This window comes from Barbus barbus (assembly GCF_936440315.1).
Source record: "Barbus barbus genome assembly, chromosome: 35".
Taxonomy (NCBI): domain Eukaryota; kingdom Metazoa; phylum Chordata; class Actinopteri; order Cypriniformes; family Cyprinidae; genus Barbus; species Barbus barbus.
The window spans coordinates 4671147-4696050 of record NC_136763.1 but is presented as its reverse complement, the minus strand read 5'-3'; the positions used below and the strand labels follow the sequence as shown (position 1 = coordinate 4696050).

General features: G+C 34.5%; 1 protein-coding gene across 1 annotated transcript in view; it reads left to right on the top strand.

Annotated features, from left to right (window-relative positions):
- LOC306855434 (ephrin type-A receptor 8-like) overlaps positions 1 to 24904 on the top strand; it is a gene marked incomplete at its 5' end in the record, with an annotated part of 80500 nt that overhangs the window by 30665 nt on the left and 24931 nt on the right. The window contains one exon of the mRNA XM_079394158.1: positions 17054 to 17717. Coding sequence (XP_079250284.1) covers positions 17054 to 17717 — 664 coding nt within the window. The remainder of the gene's footprint in view (positions 1 to 17053; positions 17718 to 24904) is intronic.

Sequence of the window (24904 nt, the reverse complement as noted above, 5' to 3'; positions counted from 1 at the left end):
AAGTGAAGAATCGGTGCTCTTTTTTAACCTCATCTTGTGTGTGCAGTTCACACCTGTTCCATGTGTGTATAATTTTTTTTTGACATGGATCAGACCAGGAAAATTACATCATAAATAAAAAATACAGCAATAAAAAAAAAAAAAAAAAGTAATATTATACATTTACTAAAAGTAAATATGAGTTATTCTTGCCACAATAAGAGGGTGTTCTGTGTGGTTGCCAGGTTGTTCTGGCTGGTTTTCAGGGTGTTGCTATGTAGTTTCTATAGTGAATGAATGAATGAATGAATGAATGATGCATTTATATAGCGCTTTATTGTGTATTGCTGTACACCCAAAGCGCTTTACAATCATGTGGGGGGGTCTCTCCTCAACCACCACCAGTGTGCAGCATCCACTTGGATGATGCAATGGCAGCCACAGTACAACGGCACCAGTGCGCTCACCACACACCAGCTACAGGTGGAGAGGAGAGAGAGTCATAGAGCCAATCAAGTGTATGGGGATTATTAGGAGGCCATGATAGACAAGGGCCAGTAGAGGGAATTTGGCCAGGACACTGGGGTTACACCCCTACTCTTTACGAGAAGTGCCATGGGATTTTTAATGACCACAGAGGGTCAGGACCTCGGTTTAACGTCTCATCCGAAAGACGGTGCTTTTTGACAGTATAGTGTCCCCGTCACTATACCGGGGCGTTAGGACCCACACAGACCACAGGGTGAGCACCCCCTGCTGGCCTCACTAACACCTCTTCCAACAGCAACCTAGTTTTCACCGGAGGTTTCCCATCCAGGTACTGACCAGGCTCAACCCTGCTTAGCTTCAGTGGGCAACCAGTCTTGGGCTACAGGATGATATGGCTGTGGCTATAGTGTACAATTATATTATTTAGCCTATATTATTTAATTTATTAATAAATTAGATTTTATATTTTTAGTTTTCATTTTAATTTTAATTTTAGGTTGTAGTAATTTTGCAATAATCATATTTTAAATATTTTTTATTTATTTATTTCAGTTATAGTTTAAGTAATTTTAGTTTACTTAGTTTAGTTTGTTTTATGTTAGTAATTAGGCAACAATTCTGGTTTTCATTTAATTTTTTATAAAATTTGTAATAAAAATTCTTATAAAATATAAGAATATAACTAATTTCTATAATATTTTTTAATTAGCTTTTATTTTTATATCTTCAGTATTTCATTTTCATTTTAGCCATTTTGTTATGCGCTTTTGTAATTTTAATTAGTTTTTATATTTGATTTTATTGTTTTTTATTTACATCTATTTCATTTTTAGTTTGAATAACGTTAGTACTTTAATTTTACTTCAGTTAGTTTTCAAGACAACATTTCAAATTTTTGTGATGATCAAATTAATGCTTTTCAATCTAATGTTTATATTTTATTGTATTTGAGCTTTATTTCAATAATAACACCAGTTGCTAGGAGGGTTGTGCATCGTTCCGAACTGAATCGAGGATGCCTTTTAAATTTCAGTTAATTTCCAGAATTCTAATTAAATTGGAATTGATTCCTAGCAGACATAATGCAGAATTTCAGAATGCAGAAGGTAGAAAAGTTTAATTCAACTGAAATTCAGCGCTGATCATCAATAGATAGATAGTTATGCTTGCCTTTGCCGACATTAGCTCAGTCGCTAGGTCAATCAAAGTCTTAAATATTTAATCCGGGCTTACTTACATAAATGTGGTGCTAATGATAGATGCCTGATGCAGGGTTTGTGTCTGAATGCATTGTTATGGATCCTCACCACAGTCAGCCGGTCCTGAATCATTTATGGCCTTCATGAACTCATAGTGAGATGTCTTTTTACAGTCCAATTGAAGCTGGCAGTGAGACGGCTGACCCCGGGCCGACCCCTGGCAGATATCTCAGCCTTCCGCACATTCCTGCAGGCCTCCAGTCGCCATCGGCTGTCACTAAGCCAAATCAGTCAGGCCTTGACAGCTGCTGTCCGATGACTTCATTATGCTCCTATCTGGCTCATGTTTGCCGTGACACGTCTATTGACACCCACCTCCTTTTTCGCCCATCCACCACAATCGATAGCAGTGATAAGGCAGATGGAGACGATGACAAATGGACTTTGAGAGGGAGATGATATGGATGTTTCCAGATGTCCGCCCACTCCCCCGTTACCGCCAAACACGTCTCCAGATGTCACCCTGCGCTGTCACATGGATGCAGAGCATTACTTTGGGAGTGAATGCAGCACCTGAGTGCTATCTGAACGGTCATGCGTGTTTCGCTGTCACAGACGTGCAATGATTGCATCATGCTGTATTCACGTCAAGACCGCTTGCAAACGGCAGAGAAACACCCTCGGGTGCCACACAGTAAACTTAATGCATTAAAAGTGAATAAATGAATGTTGGGTAAATACGTGACCAGCATTCAAACTAAGCAAGCAATAGTCTCAGATAATAATAAATGGTAAAATATCATATGATTAAGAGAAAATCTTGTTTTTTGAAGATATTATGCAAAAATAGATTTAAAAATATGTAAATACTAAATCAACCAACATTTAAAACTCAAGAATTAATAGTAAAAAGTATATTAAAACTACCCAAGTTGTAATGGATTCTATTATTATGTGTTTGTGTATAGGCCTGTATATATATATATATTAGGGGTGTAACGATACACGTGTTCGTATTGAACCGATCAGTAAGAGGCTTTCGGTTCGGTACACATTATAAACTGAACGATTCGTTGGACTAATCCTATTACATTTGGAAATTAAAAGAGCTTAAAGTATGTGAAATATAATGTTCTCAGTGCCACTGCGCTCAACAAGGCAGCCCAAAAGACATAACAGGCAACGTGCTGTCTGTCCCGTGATAACCTCCTCTTGCTGGGGTGCGTAGAAAGACGATGATCTTGTATCGACGATAGAAATATTGTCAAAAACATCAATTATTAGCACTATTAAGAAAATGTGTCATTTCCAATTAATGTAGACCTGTTACATTCTTATTTTTATTAGGCCTATTATTATTATGAAGTTACTTTTATTAAATTAAAATTACAATTAATTTGCCCCACAATATTACAGCATAATTGACGCGCTGCGAGGATAACAATAGATTAGCCTAGGCTATTTACTGTTTTTAAAAAATGTCTTTTAAAACATCTATTATACATTAAATTACAGGCCTATAATCAAAATATTAACACTGCAGTCATCAATAAAAATCAATTAAATAAAAAGCTTTTATTTCAAGCACCGACTTTCAAACACGAAGTCGGTGCTTGAAATAGAAGCTTTTTTTTAACACGAAGTACGCTTCTTCACTTTTTTTTTTTTTCAGTATGTACGGGCCACAAGAGAAAAATTTAGGGAATAAATGAAGTAGATTCGTTAGTGAGAGAATATGTGGCGTCAGATGCCGAAAGCTCCGTTATTCCATTTTTTCTTTCCCTTTCTGCATAGTGAATTGACTGAGACGTTCACTGGCATAACTCTTTTGTACAAAGTTTGCATGTTGCTTGTGTGATATCCATTGGCTCGCCTTCATGGTTTAAAACAGAAATATTTCCAACATTGCGACGTAACCAATTACCCCTGTACTGAACGTACCGAACCCGAACCGTGACACCACTGTGTCATATCAAACCGAACTGTGAATTTTGTGAACCATTACACCCCTGATATATATATATATATATATATAATATGCACACACACAATGAAGTTGTACACAATAACAGAAATTTTTTAATATTCTTAAGAAATATTATCATCATTTTTCTTAAGAATATTAAAATAGTTCAGTCTCAAAGTCTTTTTACTTAGTTTGAATGATGCAACATTTTACATAAATGTTTGTTTTATTTACATTTTAAAAAAATATTTGTATAAATAAATAAGTGTATAAATATTTTATAACAACCAAAGGTAAAAGTAAATTAATTAAACTATAATGAATGAATGAATAAATAAATAAATAAATAAATAAATAAACAAACAAACAAATAAATAAATAAAAATAATAGCGTAAACGTGGCCATCATATTCAAATTCATAATTTTCAAATTTTCAATATTATAATTGTTCATTCACAAGGCATGAATTGTCATATTTAAATCAACTAATAATTGTATGTATACAGTATATATATATATATATATATATATATATATATATATATATATATATATATATATGTATGTATATATATATATAGAGAGAGAGAGAGAGACAGATAGATATAGATACACACGCACACATTTTTACAACAGTTCTTTCTGGTCCTTGAATCTGATTGGCTGAGAGGAGTGAGATATTCTAGTGATAACAAAACTCCAACTGTTTCACCGTTTGTAATTATATCAATTAGCGTTTACGAATACCAGAGGCTCTGTCCCAGATTGCTACCCTAAACCCTCGTGGTATTCCTCACTTTCGGGATGTAATGCTGCTTTGACTGTCGGGTAGAACTCTGCTGTGGAGCTTGCGGGGTGCAGGGTGCGCATTGAGGATGCACAGCAGCCACAAAGAGGGCGCTCACGATCACCCTTCTGAAAGCTGAAATGTCAAATGGGACACCCTACGGTCTCGTGGACTCAGCGGACACACGCACACGGCAGCCATTGTAAGTCCACAAGACCACAAGAAGTGTGCTATTTGGGACAAGGCCTAAGACACAGCCAACAAATGCACTGAGCAGCACTGTCATCACAAATCACTCTTAACAAGATGAAAGAATAGTACGACAAAGAGCCTATCGCTTTCCTCAGCGGATATTCAAACGAATATTTTATTGTGAATATGAGATTGATCTGAAGAATGAATGCTGTATCAGATGCAGCTAAAAACACTATCACTCAGTCAATCTCTTTCTCATAATACTCTGCTCTACATAACACACTGAGCTTTTAATAATACAATAAGCTTTTATTGAAGCAACTTAACGTTCTTTCGTTATTAATTCTAAAGAGAAGTTTTGGAATTAGTAATGGAGGCTTGGGCTGTTAAACTGTCAAATTTACATTTGAATCCGTGGTGGAAGAAAGTAGTTCTGCACAAAAGAGCGTTTTTAAAGACACTCTGTTTTTGTTTCTTATATATCTATACACTTGTGCCGTTGAACTGTTGTATAAACGCAATATCACACTTGTAGCCGTGAGATATGGCTGTATATCGGCGTGCTGTGATTAGCTATGGCTGAATTACAGCCATGCCAATACACAGCCAATCAGCTTCGTCTTATTAAGAACAGCAGGATGTCCTCTCTCTCTACTCCCTTACGTCTGCTCAGGAACACAGGCGCTTGAATAAATACTGGCATTTCATCATCTCTAAAGTAGAGAAGGAAAAGCAAAGGTCTTCAGCAAATATTGAAGGTTTGCTGGCAAGAAAATGTGTTTGTACAAGAGCATTATATCAGTGGTCAGTGAAGACATCTGCTCAGAGGAAAATTGTATTGTTCTTTTATAGCACAGGAGACTTACTGAGTTCTCCGTTTAAAATAATAGTTCACCCCAAAATAAAATTTGCTTAAAATGTATTCACCCTCAGGCAATCCAAGATGTAGATGAGTTTGTTTCTTCATCAAAACAGATTTGGAGAAATGTAGCATTACTTCACCTACTGGATCCCCTGCAGTGAATGGGTGCCGTCAGAATGACAATACAAACAGCTGATAAAACATCACAATAATCCATAACTAATCCACATGAATCCAACACTTAATGTCTCATGAAGTGAAAAGGTCTGTCTTTGCATCATTAAGATGTTTTAACTTTAAACCATTGCTTCCTGCTAAAATACAAGTTCTCTATCTATAATACTGCTTTATTCAGGGAATAAGCTGGCTAGTCTGAATCAGGCGAGAAATATACACAGATCAATCACCATTTACAAGACAAAACCATTCAAAACAGCTCTAAACAAATATGTTGGTGGATTTTGATGAGGATTTGACGATGAAAACAGGATGGGATGGACTTTTTCTCTGGAGGAAGCATTATTATTAATCATGGACTTATATTTTGGCCAGTAGTGACAGTTTAATCTTTAAATGCCTTAATGATTTATTACAAATGTGTAGATTTTCACTTCACAAGACATTAACTGATGGACTGGAGGGGTGTGGATTATTGTGATGTTTTTATCAGCTGTTTGGACTCTCCTTCTGACGGCACCCATTCACTACAGAGGATCCATTGGTGAGCAATTCATTTGTTACAACGTATAGAAATAAAAACAGTCCGAAATGAGTGAAAAGTTGACATGCGATGTGAATAAATTGCAGCTTAAATTATTTAATGTTTGCACAAATTTGATGAGATGTTTGAATTCATATTGAGAGACTTTTGATTGCAGACTTGTCCTTGCAAATCTGAGCAACTTATTTTTATTTGCTCATTTGTAGGTTGATGTTTCAGTAGAGTAGTCATTATGCGTTTAATACCTTCAAAAGTTTGTGTATTCTTGCTGGGCTCTAAAGCACTGAACACATGCTAACAGTGGATGACAGAGGGAGATGTTCTTAATCCATATGGCTGTGGATGGAGCATAACTCTGCGTGCGAGCATTCGGCCGACATACGCAATTAACAAACACGTTCCACAAAGGTTACTGCTGTCAAAGACTGTATTCCGATCTGCAGGCAGAGAATTAAAGCCAAATCAAGATTGCTCACACTTGAGCGAAGCGGGATTCCAAGATGAAGCTACATGATTGTGTCACTGAAAATACAGCCCAGCACGGCCGTTTTTTTCTGTGTTGCTTTTGTCAAATCAGATTCAAAGGGTTTTTTAATCCTCTGCTAATCTGAAATTGGATCACCAAGACTTTTCCCTGCCAGTTTTTTTTTTTTCAGCAGCATTTATGGCTTTTCACACTATTCTTATCCCTGTCAGCCCATTGTTTCAAACTGGTCAGTGGTTACAGACTTGGTCACGGGTCCGAGTCTCAGGTCCGCCAGGAATTATTGGTGGGGGAGTGAATAACCAGCGCTCTCTCCACACTCAATACCACGACTGAGGTGAGACCCTTGAGCAAGGTACCGAACCCCCAACTGCTCCCCTGGCGCTGCAGCATTGGCTGCCCACTGGTGTGTGTGTGTTCACTGCTGTGTGTGTGTTCACTGCTGTGTGTGTGTGTGTTCACTACTGTGTGTGTGCACTTTGGATGGGTTAAATGCAGAGCACAAATTCCGAGTATGGGTCACCATACTTGGCCACACGTCACTTCATTTCACTTCACTAAAACTGTAGAGCATTTGCAGTGATATAATTTTTTTACATTTACATTTTCATAAATTTAGTTTAAACCAGGAGTCACCACACTGCAGAGTTTAGCTCCAACTTGCCTCCAACTTGTTGTAGTTACGACCATCTACCAGCATGGGCTTAAAGGGATAGTTCACCCCCCCAAAAAATAATTTTTGACATAATTTACTAATTTTGTTACATTTCTGTTTAGTTAGTTTGATTATCTTGGACTTTTAGTTTGTTCTCTGCAATTTCCTGTCTTCCTTTGTTCACTTTTCCTGCCACTGTTTAGTTGTCATATCAGTTCATTTAATCAACTCAGGTGTTCATCATTACTGCCTTTATTTTTCTTGTATTTAAGTTGCTGCTGTTTGACTTTTCAGTGATCTGGTATTGTCTGTGTTATACACAGCTGTCTCGCAATTTGGCTATCTGTGGATTTATTTACTAAACCTCATTTGAATTTCACCACCGTCTTCATTTTTGGACTAAATGTGACTTCAAGCCTGTATGAATTTATTTTATATGTAGAGCACACAAAGAGCTATGTTGGTATTTTGAACCTCATTGACTTTAATTGTGTGCAAAAGACACTAAAAAATATTTTTTGAAAGTGTCCTCATTGTGGGATGACATGAGGTTGAGTTGAGTTTTTGGGTGACCTATGCCTTTAAGATAACCAAACCCTGACACCTTGGTACTTTTCTGTTAGTGTTATTTGCACATTATTTGGGGAAAATGCTTATTGCAGATTTGTACAGACGAAGTGGGAACAAATGCTGTTTTGTGTGTATTTTTAGTGACATCTTCCATGAATGACTCTTGGGGTGTGTTTCAGAATCGCTTTAATTCTCTGTGATGACTGCATGCATGTTTGCAGCTGCTTGTTTTGTGTCGCGCTCTTTCCAGGAATAACGGCGCGAATTATGGATGGATGTATTCAGGAGAATGTTCTCCCCTGGTTCTGCACTGACAGGTTTGACACGTCCCATAAAAATAAACCAAAAATAAAAAAATGAGACACTTCAATATTTTATTCAAACAAAGATGCTAAAAGTGAGTTCATGAGGGCTCCTGCATGAGGGAATTTGGACCTATAGAGACGTGTTATATACAGCTATATCACTCACTAAACAATTACTTTATTAAAATGTAGTTATTAAAAGCTATTATTATTTTTTATTTATGTTTCAAATATTCATTTAATTAATTTAGAATTATTGTTGAATTTCTGATTATTATAATTCAAACATTTACTAATTTAAATCTGAAATAATCTGTTTATTTTCAATAAAGCAGCATTAAATAAATAAATGTTTATAGTCCATGAATATTTATTGATTACCACAAGGAAATGAAATTAATAGAGGTGTTTTGGATCAGTAAAACATGAATTAATTTATAAAAATTCAAATATCTTTAAAATATTAGTTTAATTAAGAATTATTTTATTATTATAATTGTATTTTGTTTTATTATTAATATAATTTGAAATGATGGGTGTTTATATCTTCTGTAAAGCTGTCATGAAGCTGTAAGGAATTTATTTATAATGTAATTATTTAGTGAATAAAAGTTTACATTACATTATTATATTAATAATACAGTATATAATTCAACACATTTAATATATTCATTTAAATATATATCGCATTAATTTATAATGACCATCATTTTATTCATTATTATTGTTTTGTAATTCTTATAATAATGTGCTTCAATAAAGCTGTCACTGAGTTATATCATTTAATTGAATAAAAGTTTCTCGGCATGATCTGAGAAGCCATGGATCTTTTATATCGATATGGAGATTATGTAGATTAGTTTACATAAAAAGTGTCTCTATTAGATGAAAAATTTCATTGCGGCTCATTGTATCGTCACTTTGATTAATTTCAATCATTTTCTCTCATTGATCGTCTAATATGAGATGTAGCTAAAACAAAACGCAGACTTTTACCTGATGAAAGAACTAAATGAATTACTCACAGCCCTCGAGCCAACCTGCGAAGTCTTAGATTTGAACAGACTCTCTAATCTAATCATTAGTGCAGGGACAAATTCAATTTAACCGCTAAAGACTCAAAGTGGGAGGCCGGTTACGGTGTTCGCTCGAATCCAACATTTTAATTACCGCATCAGGCTTTTTGTAGCTTCCCCATGGGAAGCGCGGGCCGAGGTGAGGCCAGGGAAGTGAGGAAATCTGCTGCTTTGGAAGATGTACTTGTGAGAAGAGGCCAAGTTCATGGTGGCTGAGCTCAAGGCTCCTCTGAGGTCAGCGTTTTCCCTTTCAATTAGGCCGGTCGTGTCCGTAATGTATTCAGAGGAGGGGATCTACCCAAGGCCGGTGGGAGCTGAATGCAAGTGTACTGGCTTTGCTGTGACGGCCTTAAACTTGTGCTTTTCCAACCGCTGTTTATAAGTTAGCACTTTTGCCCTTGTTAGCAATGAAAAGATTTAGTAAAACACTTTTTGACTGAGGAATACATGATATTTACATTTTCTGCAGAAAACATAAGTGTGCTTGCCTTAGAAAGTGCTGCTAATTAGTTTTGTGATGCTATTTAAGTTGACTTATTTGATTTCAGTTGGTTGCCAGGGCCGTTTTTATATCATATCATATATATCTTTTTTTTTTTTTTAGTTTGTTTTTATAATTTTTATTAGTTTTTGTAGATTTATTTTATTTTATTTTGCTTTTTTTTTTTTTTTTTTTAGTTTTCATTTTTTTAGTACCTTTGCTTTACTAACATTTTTGTAGTTTTAGTATTTTATTTCATTTGGTTGTAAATGTGCGATTTTGATCTTTTTTAGTTTTTTTTTTTAACATTTAATATGCTTTTGCCATTTGATTGTTTTTTATTCTGTTATATTTAAAGTGTTTTTATTTCATTGTTAGTTGTAGTCATTTTAGTACTTAAGTATTTATTATTTAACTTTATTTATTTTATTATTTATTTATTGGTTTATAAAAAAAATATTTATTTATTTGTTGTTGTTGGTTGACAGCATGATTTTTATTCTTTTTTTTGTTTGCAGTTTTTATTGTGTTTTTTGTTTAAGCTTTAGTCATTTTAGTAATGTCCTTTTTCCATTTTATTATTTATTATTTTTTATATATATATATATATATATATATATATATATATATATATATATATATATATATATATTTCTATTTTTCTTTCTTCCTTTTAGTTTTCATTTTGTAATTTTAGTACTTCATCTTTTTTTCCCCCTGTTGGTTGCCAAGGTGTTTACCAATAACTCATTTTCCTCTTTTGTTTTTTTTTTGTTTTTAGTGTTTTTAATCTAATATTTATATTTTATTTGATTTCAGCTTTATTTTAATGAACCAAACTACTTTTAATATTGTATTATGATGCCTTCACAACTTGTAGTATCTGTTCTCTAAGCACATCCCAGTCTTGTTTTCATATCCTCCTGTTGTTTATCTCGCCGTATATCATGTAAGAGTTTGTAATAATATCTATAGAGGAAAAAATAGATGTGAGATTAGCCTTTAAGAGTATCAGGCTAATAACAAAACATCCCGAGGCTCTCCACAGGCCACAAAACCATATTTTGTTCCATAACAACATAATGCTACGTGATGCTATTTTGCTGCTACGACTAATGTCATAAGTGTACAGATGCGAAACCTTTTATGCGAAGCAACATGCATTGCAGCAGCATTATTTTAGTATTGTTTATATTGTATCATAATATTTATTAATATTTTGATTTTGATTTAGCTTTTTCTTTTTTTTAATGTATTCATTTTTAGAATTACAGATTTTTTTCTATTTTCAGTTTTTGTTTTATTTTTTGTTTTTAAGTTAACTAATTTATGTATGTATGTATTTATTTATTTATTTTAGTGCTATTATTTATCTCGATTAATTGCATCCAAAATGAACGTTTTTGTTTACATGTATACAGGTGCATCTCAATAAATTAGAATATCGTGAAAAAGTTTATATGCGTGCATGTGTGTATTTATATATACATAATAAATATACACAGTACACACACCAGTATATTATATTATTAGTATATTATGTAAACAAAAACTTTTTATTTTGGATACGATTAATCGTTTGACAACACTAATTTATTTTGATTTAATTTTTTTTTTAAGTTTTAGTTATTTTAGTACTTAAACTTCAACTTATTTTATTTCAGTTGGTAGCCAAGGCATTTGACAATGACAATTTAAATTTTTTTTATATATTTATATTTCATTTCAGTGTTATTTCAATTTCCATTTTATGTTTTATTATTTTAATTATTTTTTTTAGCACCAAACTTTACAAACAAACAAATTGATGTTAAACAAACTGGCAGCTGTCAGTGTCAGAACTTTACTGTAAAAAATACAGTAGCAATATTTAAAATATTACAGATTTAACTTAAATTTACATTTTTTTTTACTTAAACAGTTAAACTGACAGCAAAAAGATGTAACACAAAAACCTCATGTACATTAAAAACATTTATTTCAATTAAAAACAATCTACAATTGTGAGCTGTCACATGGGCTGTTCTGGGAATTTTCACTGTACATTATAAGATGACTCGCTCTTTTTCGCTTCCAAAAACTGTACATTTAAGAGTATTTTACTTTTGTATACATGGATGCATTTTAATTCAAGTTGCTAGCTATAAATATTTAGTTTTACCTGTTGAACTAATCAGAAACCTAACCACAGAAGATATCAGTTTACGCTAATGGCAAATATAGTATATTGTTTGTACATCATAATACAGCAACATTCATTATTGACAGTTTTCCCATATAGTTTCCTGAGCTTCATCATCTGTCCATTCTGCTTATCCGGCAGCCCTCCGCTTGTTATTAGCAGTGAATGGTCAGAGCTGGCTCGCAGAGCTCCAGAGATGAAAGTGGCCCTGTGTGGCGGCACGTAGTGGCTCCTCCTCGCAAGGCTCTATGCAGTCAACTGGACGTCTTTCACATTGCCGCTAGCCTTCAACTCCCTGCTTCACTATTTCATGAGCAGGACCAAAGAGAAGAGCTAATTGGCCACAGATAGCTCTATCAAAATAAGGCCTTCACAGAGGACGGCCGTCCATATGTTCCGCTTACGCTGAGGAGAGAAGAGGTGTTTCCCTTTAAGACAGAGTGCTGTTGTTCTTGACCGTCTACTTGAAAGTCACTCAGTGTTCACGCTGATGAAAGTTGTATAGCATATTTCATCAGTGTTTCTAGAAGTCTTGAGGAACCCAGATTTGAATTATTTATCATCAGTGTTGAGGAAGCTGCTTTATGAGTGGAAAGCTCCTGTATTTATTTCAAGCAGGGACAGAGTTTAGTTGCATGCTGCTGTTTTTGACTCTGTGAAGTGGTATATTTTCTTATTAATTCTTGTACTGTGTTTTCTTATCTAATTTAATTTTATATTTAATTTAATTTTAATAATTTTTTTTATTATTATGAGAATGAGAGAATGAGAATGAGCTTTATTGCCAGGTATGTTTACACATACGAGGAATTTGTTGTAGTGACAGAAGCTCCACAGTGCAACAGAAAGACAGCAACAGGACAGGACACAGATAATAAAAGATTAATATACACATATACAAAATAGACAATGTACAAAAAAGCAAAAACACAACATCTAATATAGACAATTCTGTATGTACAGGTATGATATGTGCAAATTTGAAATGTAAATAAGTATGTGTGTTAAATAAATAATGTATAATAGTGTTGTGTGTTCCATTGTTGTTATTTCAAACGACGATGCAAACACTATATATATATATATATGTATATATAAATATATATATATATATTGCATCATTTTCATATTTTTCATTTGGTAGCTAAGGTGTTGACCAATTGACAGTTTTCACTTTTATTTTTTTAAATAAAATTATTTATATTTTATTTCAGTGCTATTTCAGTTTGAATTTTATGTTTTAATATTTTATTATTATTATTATTTATTTTTTTTAGCACCAAATTTATTTGCAAAAGCAAATATTTGAAATTTATGGGAAATAAACTTTTATTTTTTATTTTTTTTATTTTAGCAATGATGCAAACACAATATATATATATATATATTGCATCATTTTTTTAATATACTTTTTCCTCTAAAATATTCTGTTACATGCTACTGTTTTTATTTTACATAGTACTATATTTTCTTAATTAAGAATTAATTATTTATTTTTGATTTTTCAAACAGGGGTGAAACCACATATATTTTGCATCTCTATCATAATAATAATAACATATTTTGGTAAATGCTGCTGTTTAGCTTTGCATTTGCTGTTGTATATTCTGTATACTACTGTATTGTCTTTTTACAGCATTTATTGTAAATTTAATTGTGAGTTTAATTCTTACGGAAGCGTATTGCATTCACTTGAGGAAAAAAAATCTACTCTGTTTTTCTGAATTAACGAGTTAATTATCTCAGAATTGCGAGATAAGTTTTCATTAAAAAAAAAAGTTTTTGCTCTGTTTTTCTGAATTAACGAGTTAATTATCTCAGAATTACGAGATAATTAAGTCATTAATTCAGAAAAACAGAGCAAAAACTTTTTTTTTCATTAAAAATTATCTCGTAATTCTGAGATAATTAACTCGTTAATTCAGAAAAACAGAGCAAAAACTTTTTTTTTTAATGAAAACTTATCTCGCAATTCTGAGATAATTAACTCGTTAATTCAGAAAAACAGAGTAGATTTTTTTCCTCAAGTGAATGCAATACGTTTCCGTAAATTCTGTCACCTGCTATTTATTTATTCAATAACCCTTATTGTTTTTGAACCAGAACTATGCAGCTCTTTATAAGTTATAGACTTATAATATTTTGCTTTCTTAAATAGCTTCATTGTAGTTAGTTTCAAGTAAGCACTCTTTGTTCTACAAACCAGTATGATTATGACATTACATTAAAATAATATGAAAAATACAAGTCTGCAATATAAAAAACAGACTGTTTTTTGGTAAAATAACTGGATTTTGAATTTTAGTATTTTGAAAACAGCTCATGCTACTGAAAAGTGTAGTTAAAAATGAGTAGCAACAACTTTAAGTTAGTTATTTTGCAATATTGTTTACCTGTTCATTGGTTTGGTGTTCTGTGATCAATGCAGTTGATGGTTGTGGATGGCTTCATTCACATTGATCAGCATTTTCATTTTTTGCTTCAGGCTCATGATATGAATCTTTAAGTTCATTTGCAACTCATAATAAAATATTTATTCATGCCTGATTATTTGCATTGCAAAGAAACTGCTTAAATCGCACAAAACCACCCATGAATAACGAGGGATTCTGAACATTATTAAGGAAATGCAGGCCACATTCATCATGATATTAATCTTATGCACCGCAATGCATATGTAAATGTTTTAAAGAAGCCTTCATTGCTGTGAAAAGTGATATGCTGCTCAAATAATAATGGACTGATTTATAAGAATCTTCACACTGTAAATATGTAAATTCACAAATAAAATCTCTATTGCATTAACAAGGTGTTTGCAACAGCACATTTTGAGTTTGTAGGTTCACCTTTTGTTCACATTCCTCTGGCTTTATTTTATTTTATTTTATTTTATTTGCTATTTTACTTTATCTATATATATATATATATATTTGTCACACTTAAAAGATTCAGATCATCAAACAAATGTTAATCTTACACAAAGATAATGCAAGTAAATACAAAATGCAGTTTTTAAATGATGATTTCATTTATTAAGGGAAAAAAGCTGTCCAAACCTGCCTGGCCCTACGTGAAAAATCATGAAAGAACTGTGATTAGCCACATTATTTTAGAAAGCGGAGTTAAATTTCACTAGCCACACCCAAGCCTGATTACTGCCTGTTGAATGAAGAAATCACTTAAATAGAACCTGTCTGACAAAGTGAAGCATGCTTAAAGAGCAACACATCATGCTGCGATCTAAAGAAATTCAAGAACAGATGAGAAACAAAATAGTCATGTATCAGTCTGGAAAAGGTTATAAAGCCATTTCTAAGACTGTGAGTCTCCAGTGAACAATGGTCAGAGCCATTATCCACAAATGGAGAAAACTTGTAACAGTGGTGAACCTTCCCAGGAGTGGCTGGCCTACCAAAATTACTCCAAGAGCGCAATGACGACTCATCCAGGAGCTCATAAAAGAACCCAGAACAACATCTAAATAACTGCAGGCCTCACTTGCCTCAATTAAGGTCAGTGTTCATGATTCAACAATAACAAATAAACTGGGCAAAAACGACATCCATGGGAGAGTTCCAAGGCAAAAGCCACTGTTGACCAAAAAGAACACAAAGGCTCATCTCACATTTGCCAAAAATATCTTATCCCCAAAACTTTTAGGCAAATATTCTGTGGACTGATGAGACAAAAGTTGAACTTTTTGGAAGGTGTGTGTCCCGTTACATCTGACGTAAAACCAACACAGCATTTCATAAAAAGAACATCATACCAACAGTCAAACATGGTGGTGGTAGTGTGATGGTCTGGGGCTGCTTTGCAGCTTCAGGACCTGGACAACTTGTCATAATTGATGGAACCATGAATTCTGCACTCTATCAGAAAATCCTGAAGGAGAATGCCCGGCCGTCAGTTTGTGACCTCAAGCTCATGCGCACTTGGGTTATGCAGCACGACAATGATCCCAAACTCACCAGCAAGTCCACCTCTGAATGGCTCAAGAAAAACAAAAGTAAGGTTTTGGAGTGGCCAAATCAAAGTCCGGACTTAAATCCAATTGAGATGCTGTGGCATGACCTTAAACAGTCCTTTCATGTTTGAAAACCCTCCAATGTGGCTGAATTAGAACAATTCTACAAAGAAGAGTGGGCCAATATTCCTCCACAGCGATGTGAAAGACTCATTGCCAGTTATCACAAAGGCTTGATTGCAGTTGTTGCTACCAAGGGTGGCACAACCAGTTATTAGATTTTGGAGGCAATTACTTTTTCACGTAGGGCCAGGCAGATTTGGACAGATTTTTTCCCTTAATAAATGAAATAATTGTTTCAAATCTGCATTTTGTATTTACTCGGGTTATCTTTGTGTAATATTACAATTTGTTTGATGATCGGAATCATTCAAATGTGACAAATATGCAAAAAATAAAAAAACAGGAAAGGGGAAAAAACTTTTTTCACAGCACTATATATATATATATATATATATAATGTGATATAATAAATAATAAAATATGAATAAATAAATATTATTATTATTATTGTCTGGCCAGGTGATCTCAACATAGCAACTCCATGTAAAAAAAAATAAAAAATCTTAAAAATATTAAATTTTAATAATCAAAAACACATTTTATTAATGAATTTAAAAATATATATAAATAAAAAAATTAATTCAAATTAAAATCAAATCGAATTTTAATTGATTTTAATTTTATTTATTCATTTATTTATTTAAATGCTATTATACTATACTATCGCCATTTATATGTTATTATACTATACTATTATTGTTAATATTTTGTATTATATTTTACTTTGATATTTTCTGTTTTTATTTAAAGTTTTAGTAATTTTGTTTTGTGTTTTTGGCATTTTTATTATTATTATTTTTTTAATTATTATTTAAAGTTATTTGAGAACTTAAATTAACAAAAATGGGAAATGTTGCAAAGCCAACTAGCTGAAGTAAAATACTTTTAAAAAATCTGTTATTTAAATGAATGTTTATTTCATGTAAAGTAATGATTTAAAAAAATATATATTTAATGTTTTTAGTTTTAGTTAGCGAAAACTGACCCTGATTCTTGTTCTGTCTTTGCCAGTGGGATGCAATCAACGAAATGGACGAGTATTTCAGCCCCATCCACACGTACCAGGTGTGCAACGTTATGAGCCCGAGTCAGAACAACTGGCTCCGGACCAACTGGATCCAGCGAGACGGCGCACGGCGGATCTACATCGAGATAAAGTTCACGCTGCGAGACTGCAACAGCATGCCAGGCGTGCTCGGTACCTGCAAGGAGACCTTTAACCTCTACTACTATGAGACCGACCGCGACGTCGGCACCAGCATCTGGGAGAGTCAGTTCTCCAAGATCGACACCATCGCGGCAGACGAGAGTTTCACTAACGTGGACCTGGGGGTGAGGAGACTCAAGCTTAACACTGAGATCCGCGGCGTCGGGCCACTCAGCAAACGCGGCTTCTACTTGGCCTTCCAGGATATAGGAGCCTGCATCGCTATCGTGTCCGTCCGAGTCTATTACAAGCGCTGCACGGGAATGGCTCGCAACCTGGCTGTCTTCACGGATGTGGTCACGGGGGCCGACTCGTCCTCGCTGGTGGAGGTCAGAGGTCAGTGTGTGGACCACGCCGAGGAGAAGGACACTCCTAAGATGTACTGCAGCGCGGAGGGCGAGTGGCTCGTTCCTATTGGACGATGTGTGTGCAGCGCCGGCTTTGAGGAGCACAGAGACAACTGCATTGGTGAGTGACAATATTATTCTGCATTAATTTTGAATACTTCGGACAACTGGATTTTTTACATTACCCAGTCCAGCAAATGATGTTCTGGTCACTTGATGTGGCTCAAGTCTCTTCTTCAGCTGAAGGCAATTGTTTTTGCCTGTTTTATTATATGCTAGGATATGAGGATGTTACATGTGTTTGATAATTAGGGATAGAGGTTTGTAAAAATCTGTCATCTTAACCTTAATGAGAACCATTACATTAGATGTAATTAATCATAAATGCTTGATATAATAATTAGGGAGGGAAATAAGAAGGCAGAGCAGTTGATAAGTCTCCAACAATATATATATATATATATATATATATATATATATAGATAGATAGATAGATTAAAATATTTTAAAAATATTAATATATTAAAATAATTAATATTAAAATAAAGTGTGTATATATAATTTATTTTTCAATTAATTTCTTTTTTTTCTTTTTTATATATTTACAGATTAAAAAAGTTTTTTGCATATAAATTGATTAAAATTTATTAAAATTCCTTTACATTTTTTTTAAATACGTGTATACGTGCATATATTTTTCTTTCACATATTTCAAATTTTTTGTTGTTGTTTTTTTTTTTTTTGCTGTGCTGCTGTAAAGAGGATGATACACAATTTAAAATGTTAATAATATTATTTTTACGATATGTTTATTATTAAATTAGTAAAGTATTGTATAATATATAAGATAATGCATTTGTGATGTAATAGTTTTAGCTGCAATGACAAATAATATAATATAATATAATATAATATAATATAATATAATATAATATAATATAATATAATATAATATAATATAATATAATATAATGCATCAGGTTCAAAATTATAAACATAATTTGTAAATGAACAAAGATGATGCCCATATAATAATATAATATTGTTATAGTTGAATTATATTATATTATATTATATTATATTATATTATATTATATTATATTATATTATATTATATTATATTATATTATATTATATTATATAAATTTTTGGTCCTAATTTATATGATTTTTTAAAAAGGCCTTTTTTATCTAGTTTCTCAGTTCTATTTACCAGCTCGTTTTTGCCGTTCTCATTGCACTGGAATGAGCAGCCACTGTATATTGTACGGGACACATGACTAAATGCTGTGGAATTGTTAGTAATTCAATTTCCATCGTGTTGGTGATACTGCGGCATTCTGTTTTGACCATATTACTCAAGCCTTCACAAACTCATAGTTTGTCAGGTAATTTTCTGCTCGATCTGTGGCTAATAGCACTCACGGCAATCCATTTCCTTTTCCTCTGCCTCTTTTCTAAAGTGCTGGCGCTGTCTGCGCGTGTCAGTAAAGGTTAAGTGTCTGAGCCGCAGAGTCAGGCTTTCGGTGTTTAAACTGGGTCGCTGTGCTAATTCTCTTGGCGAACGCGGCCTCCTCTAGTCACGCACATCTCAGGGACAAACCCGGCATGGCAAACTGGGCTACTCTTGGACACCGATAAACAAAATAAACCCGGTTTTCCACTCTCAAAGCCTTAGGTGCAGACCACCGTGGAAGGATTGCATGTCGTCGCAATAGAAAATGTCAAAAGGCTTCCCGTTTTCTTTGACCTAGAGCCGAGCGATGGGCTTTAAGTGCCGATCAAAACAGAGCGCTAGCTTCACGTCTCACTCCTGTCAGCTTCATTTTGGCTTTCCAGTGGCAGCCGTTGCTCCTGGGCCTTCCGGTCCAGCGTGAAAATGCAGGGAAAATATCCATTTCAGAGGAGATGAGATAGTTCATGCTCATTGGGGTAGCAGGAGCCTTGTCAAATCCACTCCATTTGGCAACTTGATTTAACCTACTTAGATTCAAGGGAGAGTGCCTTCCCCACCTGTTCGGCCTCCGCTGTGGGCTAACTTATTCATGAGCGTTGTAAACAGGCTTCTATTCAAAACTATTGTGTTTGGAGGGCCATGATGATGCTGTGCTGGGGTTAACAATCAGAAAATACTGTGGGTTAGGGTTAGGTCATATTGACAGTCGGGAATTGAAAAGCCTGTATTTCCTATTCTTATTCCCCTTTTGAGTTATTTGTATTAGAGATCATATGTGATTATTAGGGATTTTAAGCAGCATTGACCAGATTTTTTTCAAAGGCTTTAAAACACATGAGTATTTAATATTTCACATATGTGTTTTAAATGTGTATTTTAAATACTGCCCAATAAAAAAATTATTAGCAAAAGCTATTAGTATGTCAGTGGTGCTAAAATACACGTGTGTGTGTGTGTGTGTACCTGGTATTTATCACGTTATGGGGACAAAATGTCCCCGCATTTTTTGGTCCCCATGAGGAAACAAGCTTATAAATCACACAGAATGGAGTGTATTGAAAATCTGAAATAGCAGAAAGTTTCCTGTGAGGGGTAGGTTTAGGTTTAGGCTTGATGTAGTAGGGTGATAGAAAATACAGTTTGTACAATATAAAAACCATTACGCCTATGTAGAGTCCCCACAATAAAAATGGAAACCAGTGTGTGTTTGTGTGTACATTTCAATTTCAACTCAATTCTGTTCTTTTGAACTTTCTATTCATCAAAGAATAAGTGATTCTCTGTTGTTAACTGAAAACAAGCACTATTATGGCACTGATGGTTACCCAGCATCGCTAGCACCGTAAAAGTGTGTGAATCTGTTTAAAGTGGGTATACATCGTCTGCTGAAGGTGTACATTTCACTGCAAAATTGCGTTTTATGTTTGTACTACGTGGCCATGCTTGTTATTGCTATACCATTGTATGATGTTGATTGGCAGTTTTCACTCACTGTGAGACATTAGTGTGACATTACTTAAGTCATTTTGAATAAAACAAGTAGTGTTGGACATTACAATAAATGCATAACATAATACATCTTTGGCACGCATTACTTGGCACGCTGAAGAAATTGTGAGGGCACAAAGCGAAGCTTAACAAGAATACCGTACATTGCCCAAGACGAAATAGCGTTTCTTTATACCGAAGGGCTCAGAGTTCAAAGTTGTTTATTAAAGTCTTTTGTTCGTCATCGAGTTTTGTAAAAAGCTTGCAAGTCTGACTTCGTAACATTTCCTGACATTAGATGATTTCTAAGCCAATCAAAAGCTACTGTACATTGTTAAAGAGGCCAGTTTTTCACAATCCAAGCCACCAATTTCCATTTTTCTTGCTCTCACAGATTATAATTATAAACTCCTCCGTACAATCTAGCGTGTGCTAGTGATTGTTAGGCGTCTCGCTGGCTTTCATGAGGCGACACATCAGCAGCCCGCTCGCATAAGGGAATTTCAGAACGCTTTAGTCTGTCACTCTTAGATAATGATATTTATTTTCTGACAGCATGCAATCGAATGAAAAGGAAATAAAGAAAGCTGTAGAGTTTTAAAATATATTGCATTAGATCATACGTCTGAAAGCAGCCAATCAGTTTATGGATTTACTAAGCAGACAGATTCGATTATGTCACATAGACCTCCAAACTGTTTGTTTCTCACAGACTTGACAACCAGGTGAAAATATGAAGCATTCGAGAGATGTGATGAACTGGCTTTGCATATACTGCAAGTTATTTATTTGCATGTGTCATCTGTGTTGTTTTAGGCCCCTGTTCCCTGTTATGCACAGCTTGCAGATCAGTTTTATGCTGCGCAAGTGTTTGATATTTCTGAAGTTGAGGAAAGGATATTAATGATAGAGTTGAGGAGGACACCATCTGTGCTCATACAGTATAATCAGCCGTATAAATATATTAACAGGGAGACTTGTTGTCACGACATTAAAAAAGAGGTAAGGTGACATTTATACACTGTAAAAAAAAAAAAAAGTTGAGCCAACTTAAAATTTTAAGGCAACCAGCTTCAGCAGATTTTTGAGTTTTCTTGTTTTTTTTTTTATTTATACAACAACAAGTTGAGAATCTCCTGCAAAAATAAATTGAGAGAACTCAAAAATCTGCTGAAGCTGGTTGCCTTAATTTTAAGTTGGCTCTACTTTTTTTTTTTTTACAGTGTATTTATATATATTTTATTACACTGAGAACAGAGGCTGATCACATCTACCTATAGGAATACGACACATATCACGGCATCCTTACATAAGCGCTATTCAGTATTATTCAGCAGCTTGCTTGCTCAGGAGCATATTACCCTCATCCATCCCTATCTCCTCCTTTCGCCACAGTCAGGACTTGGCTTCTGACATTCCTGTTGAATCAGACTCCCTAATCTTGAGTAATGTGTTACACTAAATGTAATTAAGTACATTAATGATATCTGCTCGGTTCTGTTCTGTTAACCCTTGGGGGGTATTATTGCTGCTGTCCCTGCTCATTCATGACAGGCTGCTGAGTTTTTGCCCAGAACAGAACCATACCGCCAAACCAAACTGTATGCTAAGTGTCTATCATTGACGATAGTGGTCCTGACAGAAATCATATTTCACAAAATTACTGTTTTTTACTGTACATAAATTTTTCCTTTATTGAAAAAGTGGAAAACGTTTATATGGATGAACTTTGTTATCCACTTATTAGATAACTAGTTATCTAAAAACTACTAAACGGTCTCGTTCTACTATTCTTGCAAGTTACCTGGTCCTGACGTTTTAAATTGAATTGCATTACATTGCTTACTGTCTTAGTAAGTGCATATTGTTAAACACATTTTTTCCCCCATTTTTTTATTGACAGAATAGCCCAAATAGTGGCAATTGGCAGCATGCCACAGAACTTATATTGAACCCAGAATGTGTTTATATGTCTGCCGCCTCGTAGTTAAAATCGAACACGCAAGTAGTAATTTACTGTTTCATTTGAGCCACATTATATGTCAAATAAAGCAAAACAATAGCAGCCAACAACACATTGGTGGCCCTGATAACAAAACCAGATACTGCGGCTGTAAATGGAAAGAATGAGGATTTGCGAGAGGGGGCGGAGTGGTAGGGTGGGCGACTAATTAGCCTTTTTTGTGTCTTAGCTGGGCGTGCATTGTGTACAGCATGAGGGTTTTCTGGCCAACATATTACACAGGGATTAAATGAGGAAACGGGGGACTCCAGTGGACAATATTAAAGCCCTGCACGCAACTATGCCATTGTGGGGACGGCGTTTAATCTGTCAGACCACCACACAGGCAGGTGGATGGAGGAATAGTGCGGGAGAAAGGCGGAGGAAAGGGCTTTTTCCTGATAAGGGAATGAATTTTATCTCAGCAAGACGGAGCTACACCGTGTCACTCAAAATCCCGGCCCCCTCCCCAACCATCAATATTGGCACTTGTATCAGAAATAGTGAGAAACAGTTGACAAACAAAAGCTACGTTCATTTATTCCATGCAGCTGCCATCCATATTTTGTATTATAATTTATGGGGCTCTGTAGATTCAAATTCATGTGTTGGCTAATGTAATGACACTGGAGGGACGTGAATGACAGTGTGGTGTTGATAATGAGGGGAAATTATTAAACACGTTATATAATCTGATTTCTTTCTCGCACCCTCGTTTTTTGCAGTTAATTTAAACCAAACTGCAGACATGAAAAACAGGCCTGCCTCCCCTTATCAGCCTATTTGCATTGCCATTGTTCTCACGCAACAAACGGGCCATGTGATAAAAATCCACAAAGCCGCAGCATCACAGCAACTTCATAAGATAGATCAAGTCTGTGTAAAGTCTAGAGAATAAGAAAAGCACGCTCGGCTTTTCTCTGGTAATTGCCACACACAAAACATCAGAGTTTCTCATTCAGATGGCTTCTTTTTGTCAGAAGCACTGTAAACGCCTCGCTCCATGCGCTTCAATTAGACACGCTTAGATAGGTGACAGCAATTCAATCAAACAATTAGCAGCCATTTAATGCTCATTAACAGAGATGCGTTTGTCTCATTTGATGTGGCTGCACAATATTTCCAAAGGAAAATGCTTTTGGAAGAACAAACTTTTAGTATGTTATTCCCATCAAACACAAAATGTGAAAAATTTTGACTTGCTACGGTGAATTAGACTTGCTACAGTGAAAGTCAGTGATTGTTAATTCTTACAATCTATTGGTATATACGTATATATATATTTATAAACATTTAAGAAAATATCATTTGCAAATGTAATTATATTAAAATTAGATATTTAATATAATCAAATAAAAAACTATATAATTTAAAAATATATAGGGCCAGATGTACTAACAGCTTGTGCCAGCATAAACCATTTTTTGGCGTTAAAAGAGTACTGTCAGGATTTACTAAAGACGCGCAGTGACGTATTAGCTCTGAAAAGGGGTGGACACAGTTATTTTTGCACCTGACCTTATTGAATAAGCAGTTGTAGGATTTTCCCTTTCAGATGCAAATTTTATGGGAGGAGAGTCTTCAAATGAATTTACTAATGTTAGCACTCGTCAAATTACTGGTATTTGTGCCGTTATTTAATGCCCAAAAATAGCATGTCTTAAAGCAGGCGACAAGTTTTGCTGCGCTTGGTAGATTGAGCTGGTCATTATGGAATTTATCTGGTCGCATCTGTGTTCTTTAATGTGTGCATTGTTAGAAAATCACTGGGTTAAATACAACCCAGCACTCGGTAAAATATGGACAAACCCAGCGATTCGTTTGTTTTTGACCCAGCGGTTGGGTTAAACATTTAACCCAACTGTTGGTTGAAAACAACCCAATCGCTGGGTTTGTCCATATTTAACCCAGCATTTTTAGAGTGTATGAACATCTTGTATTTAAAAAAAAATATATATATATATATATATATATATATTTAGAAATAAATGCTAAATATTTAGACTTTTGGACCCCACTGTGTATATTTAATGAAAATAAATCATTATTCTTTCTCTTCTAAGACATTATAAATGCCAGTTAAATCAACTGAGTGACTAGTTTTGCTAAGCCTATTGCACCAGAAATGGAGATAAATGCTCTTTACTCTCTGTGCCAACTGGGGCGGCATCTAATCATGGACTCGCTGTGCTTACGCACCTCCGTAGCTGCTAAAATTAAAGCAGTGAAGTTTTTAATATCTTGATGATGTCCCTTCTTCCACCAGGATTTGTTAATGTGGTGCCATGTTTCATTTCTGCCTATTAGTGCGTGTGAGAGACATTTAAGAACATAATTAAAGTGGGACGCCCCTGTGGGAGCGT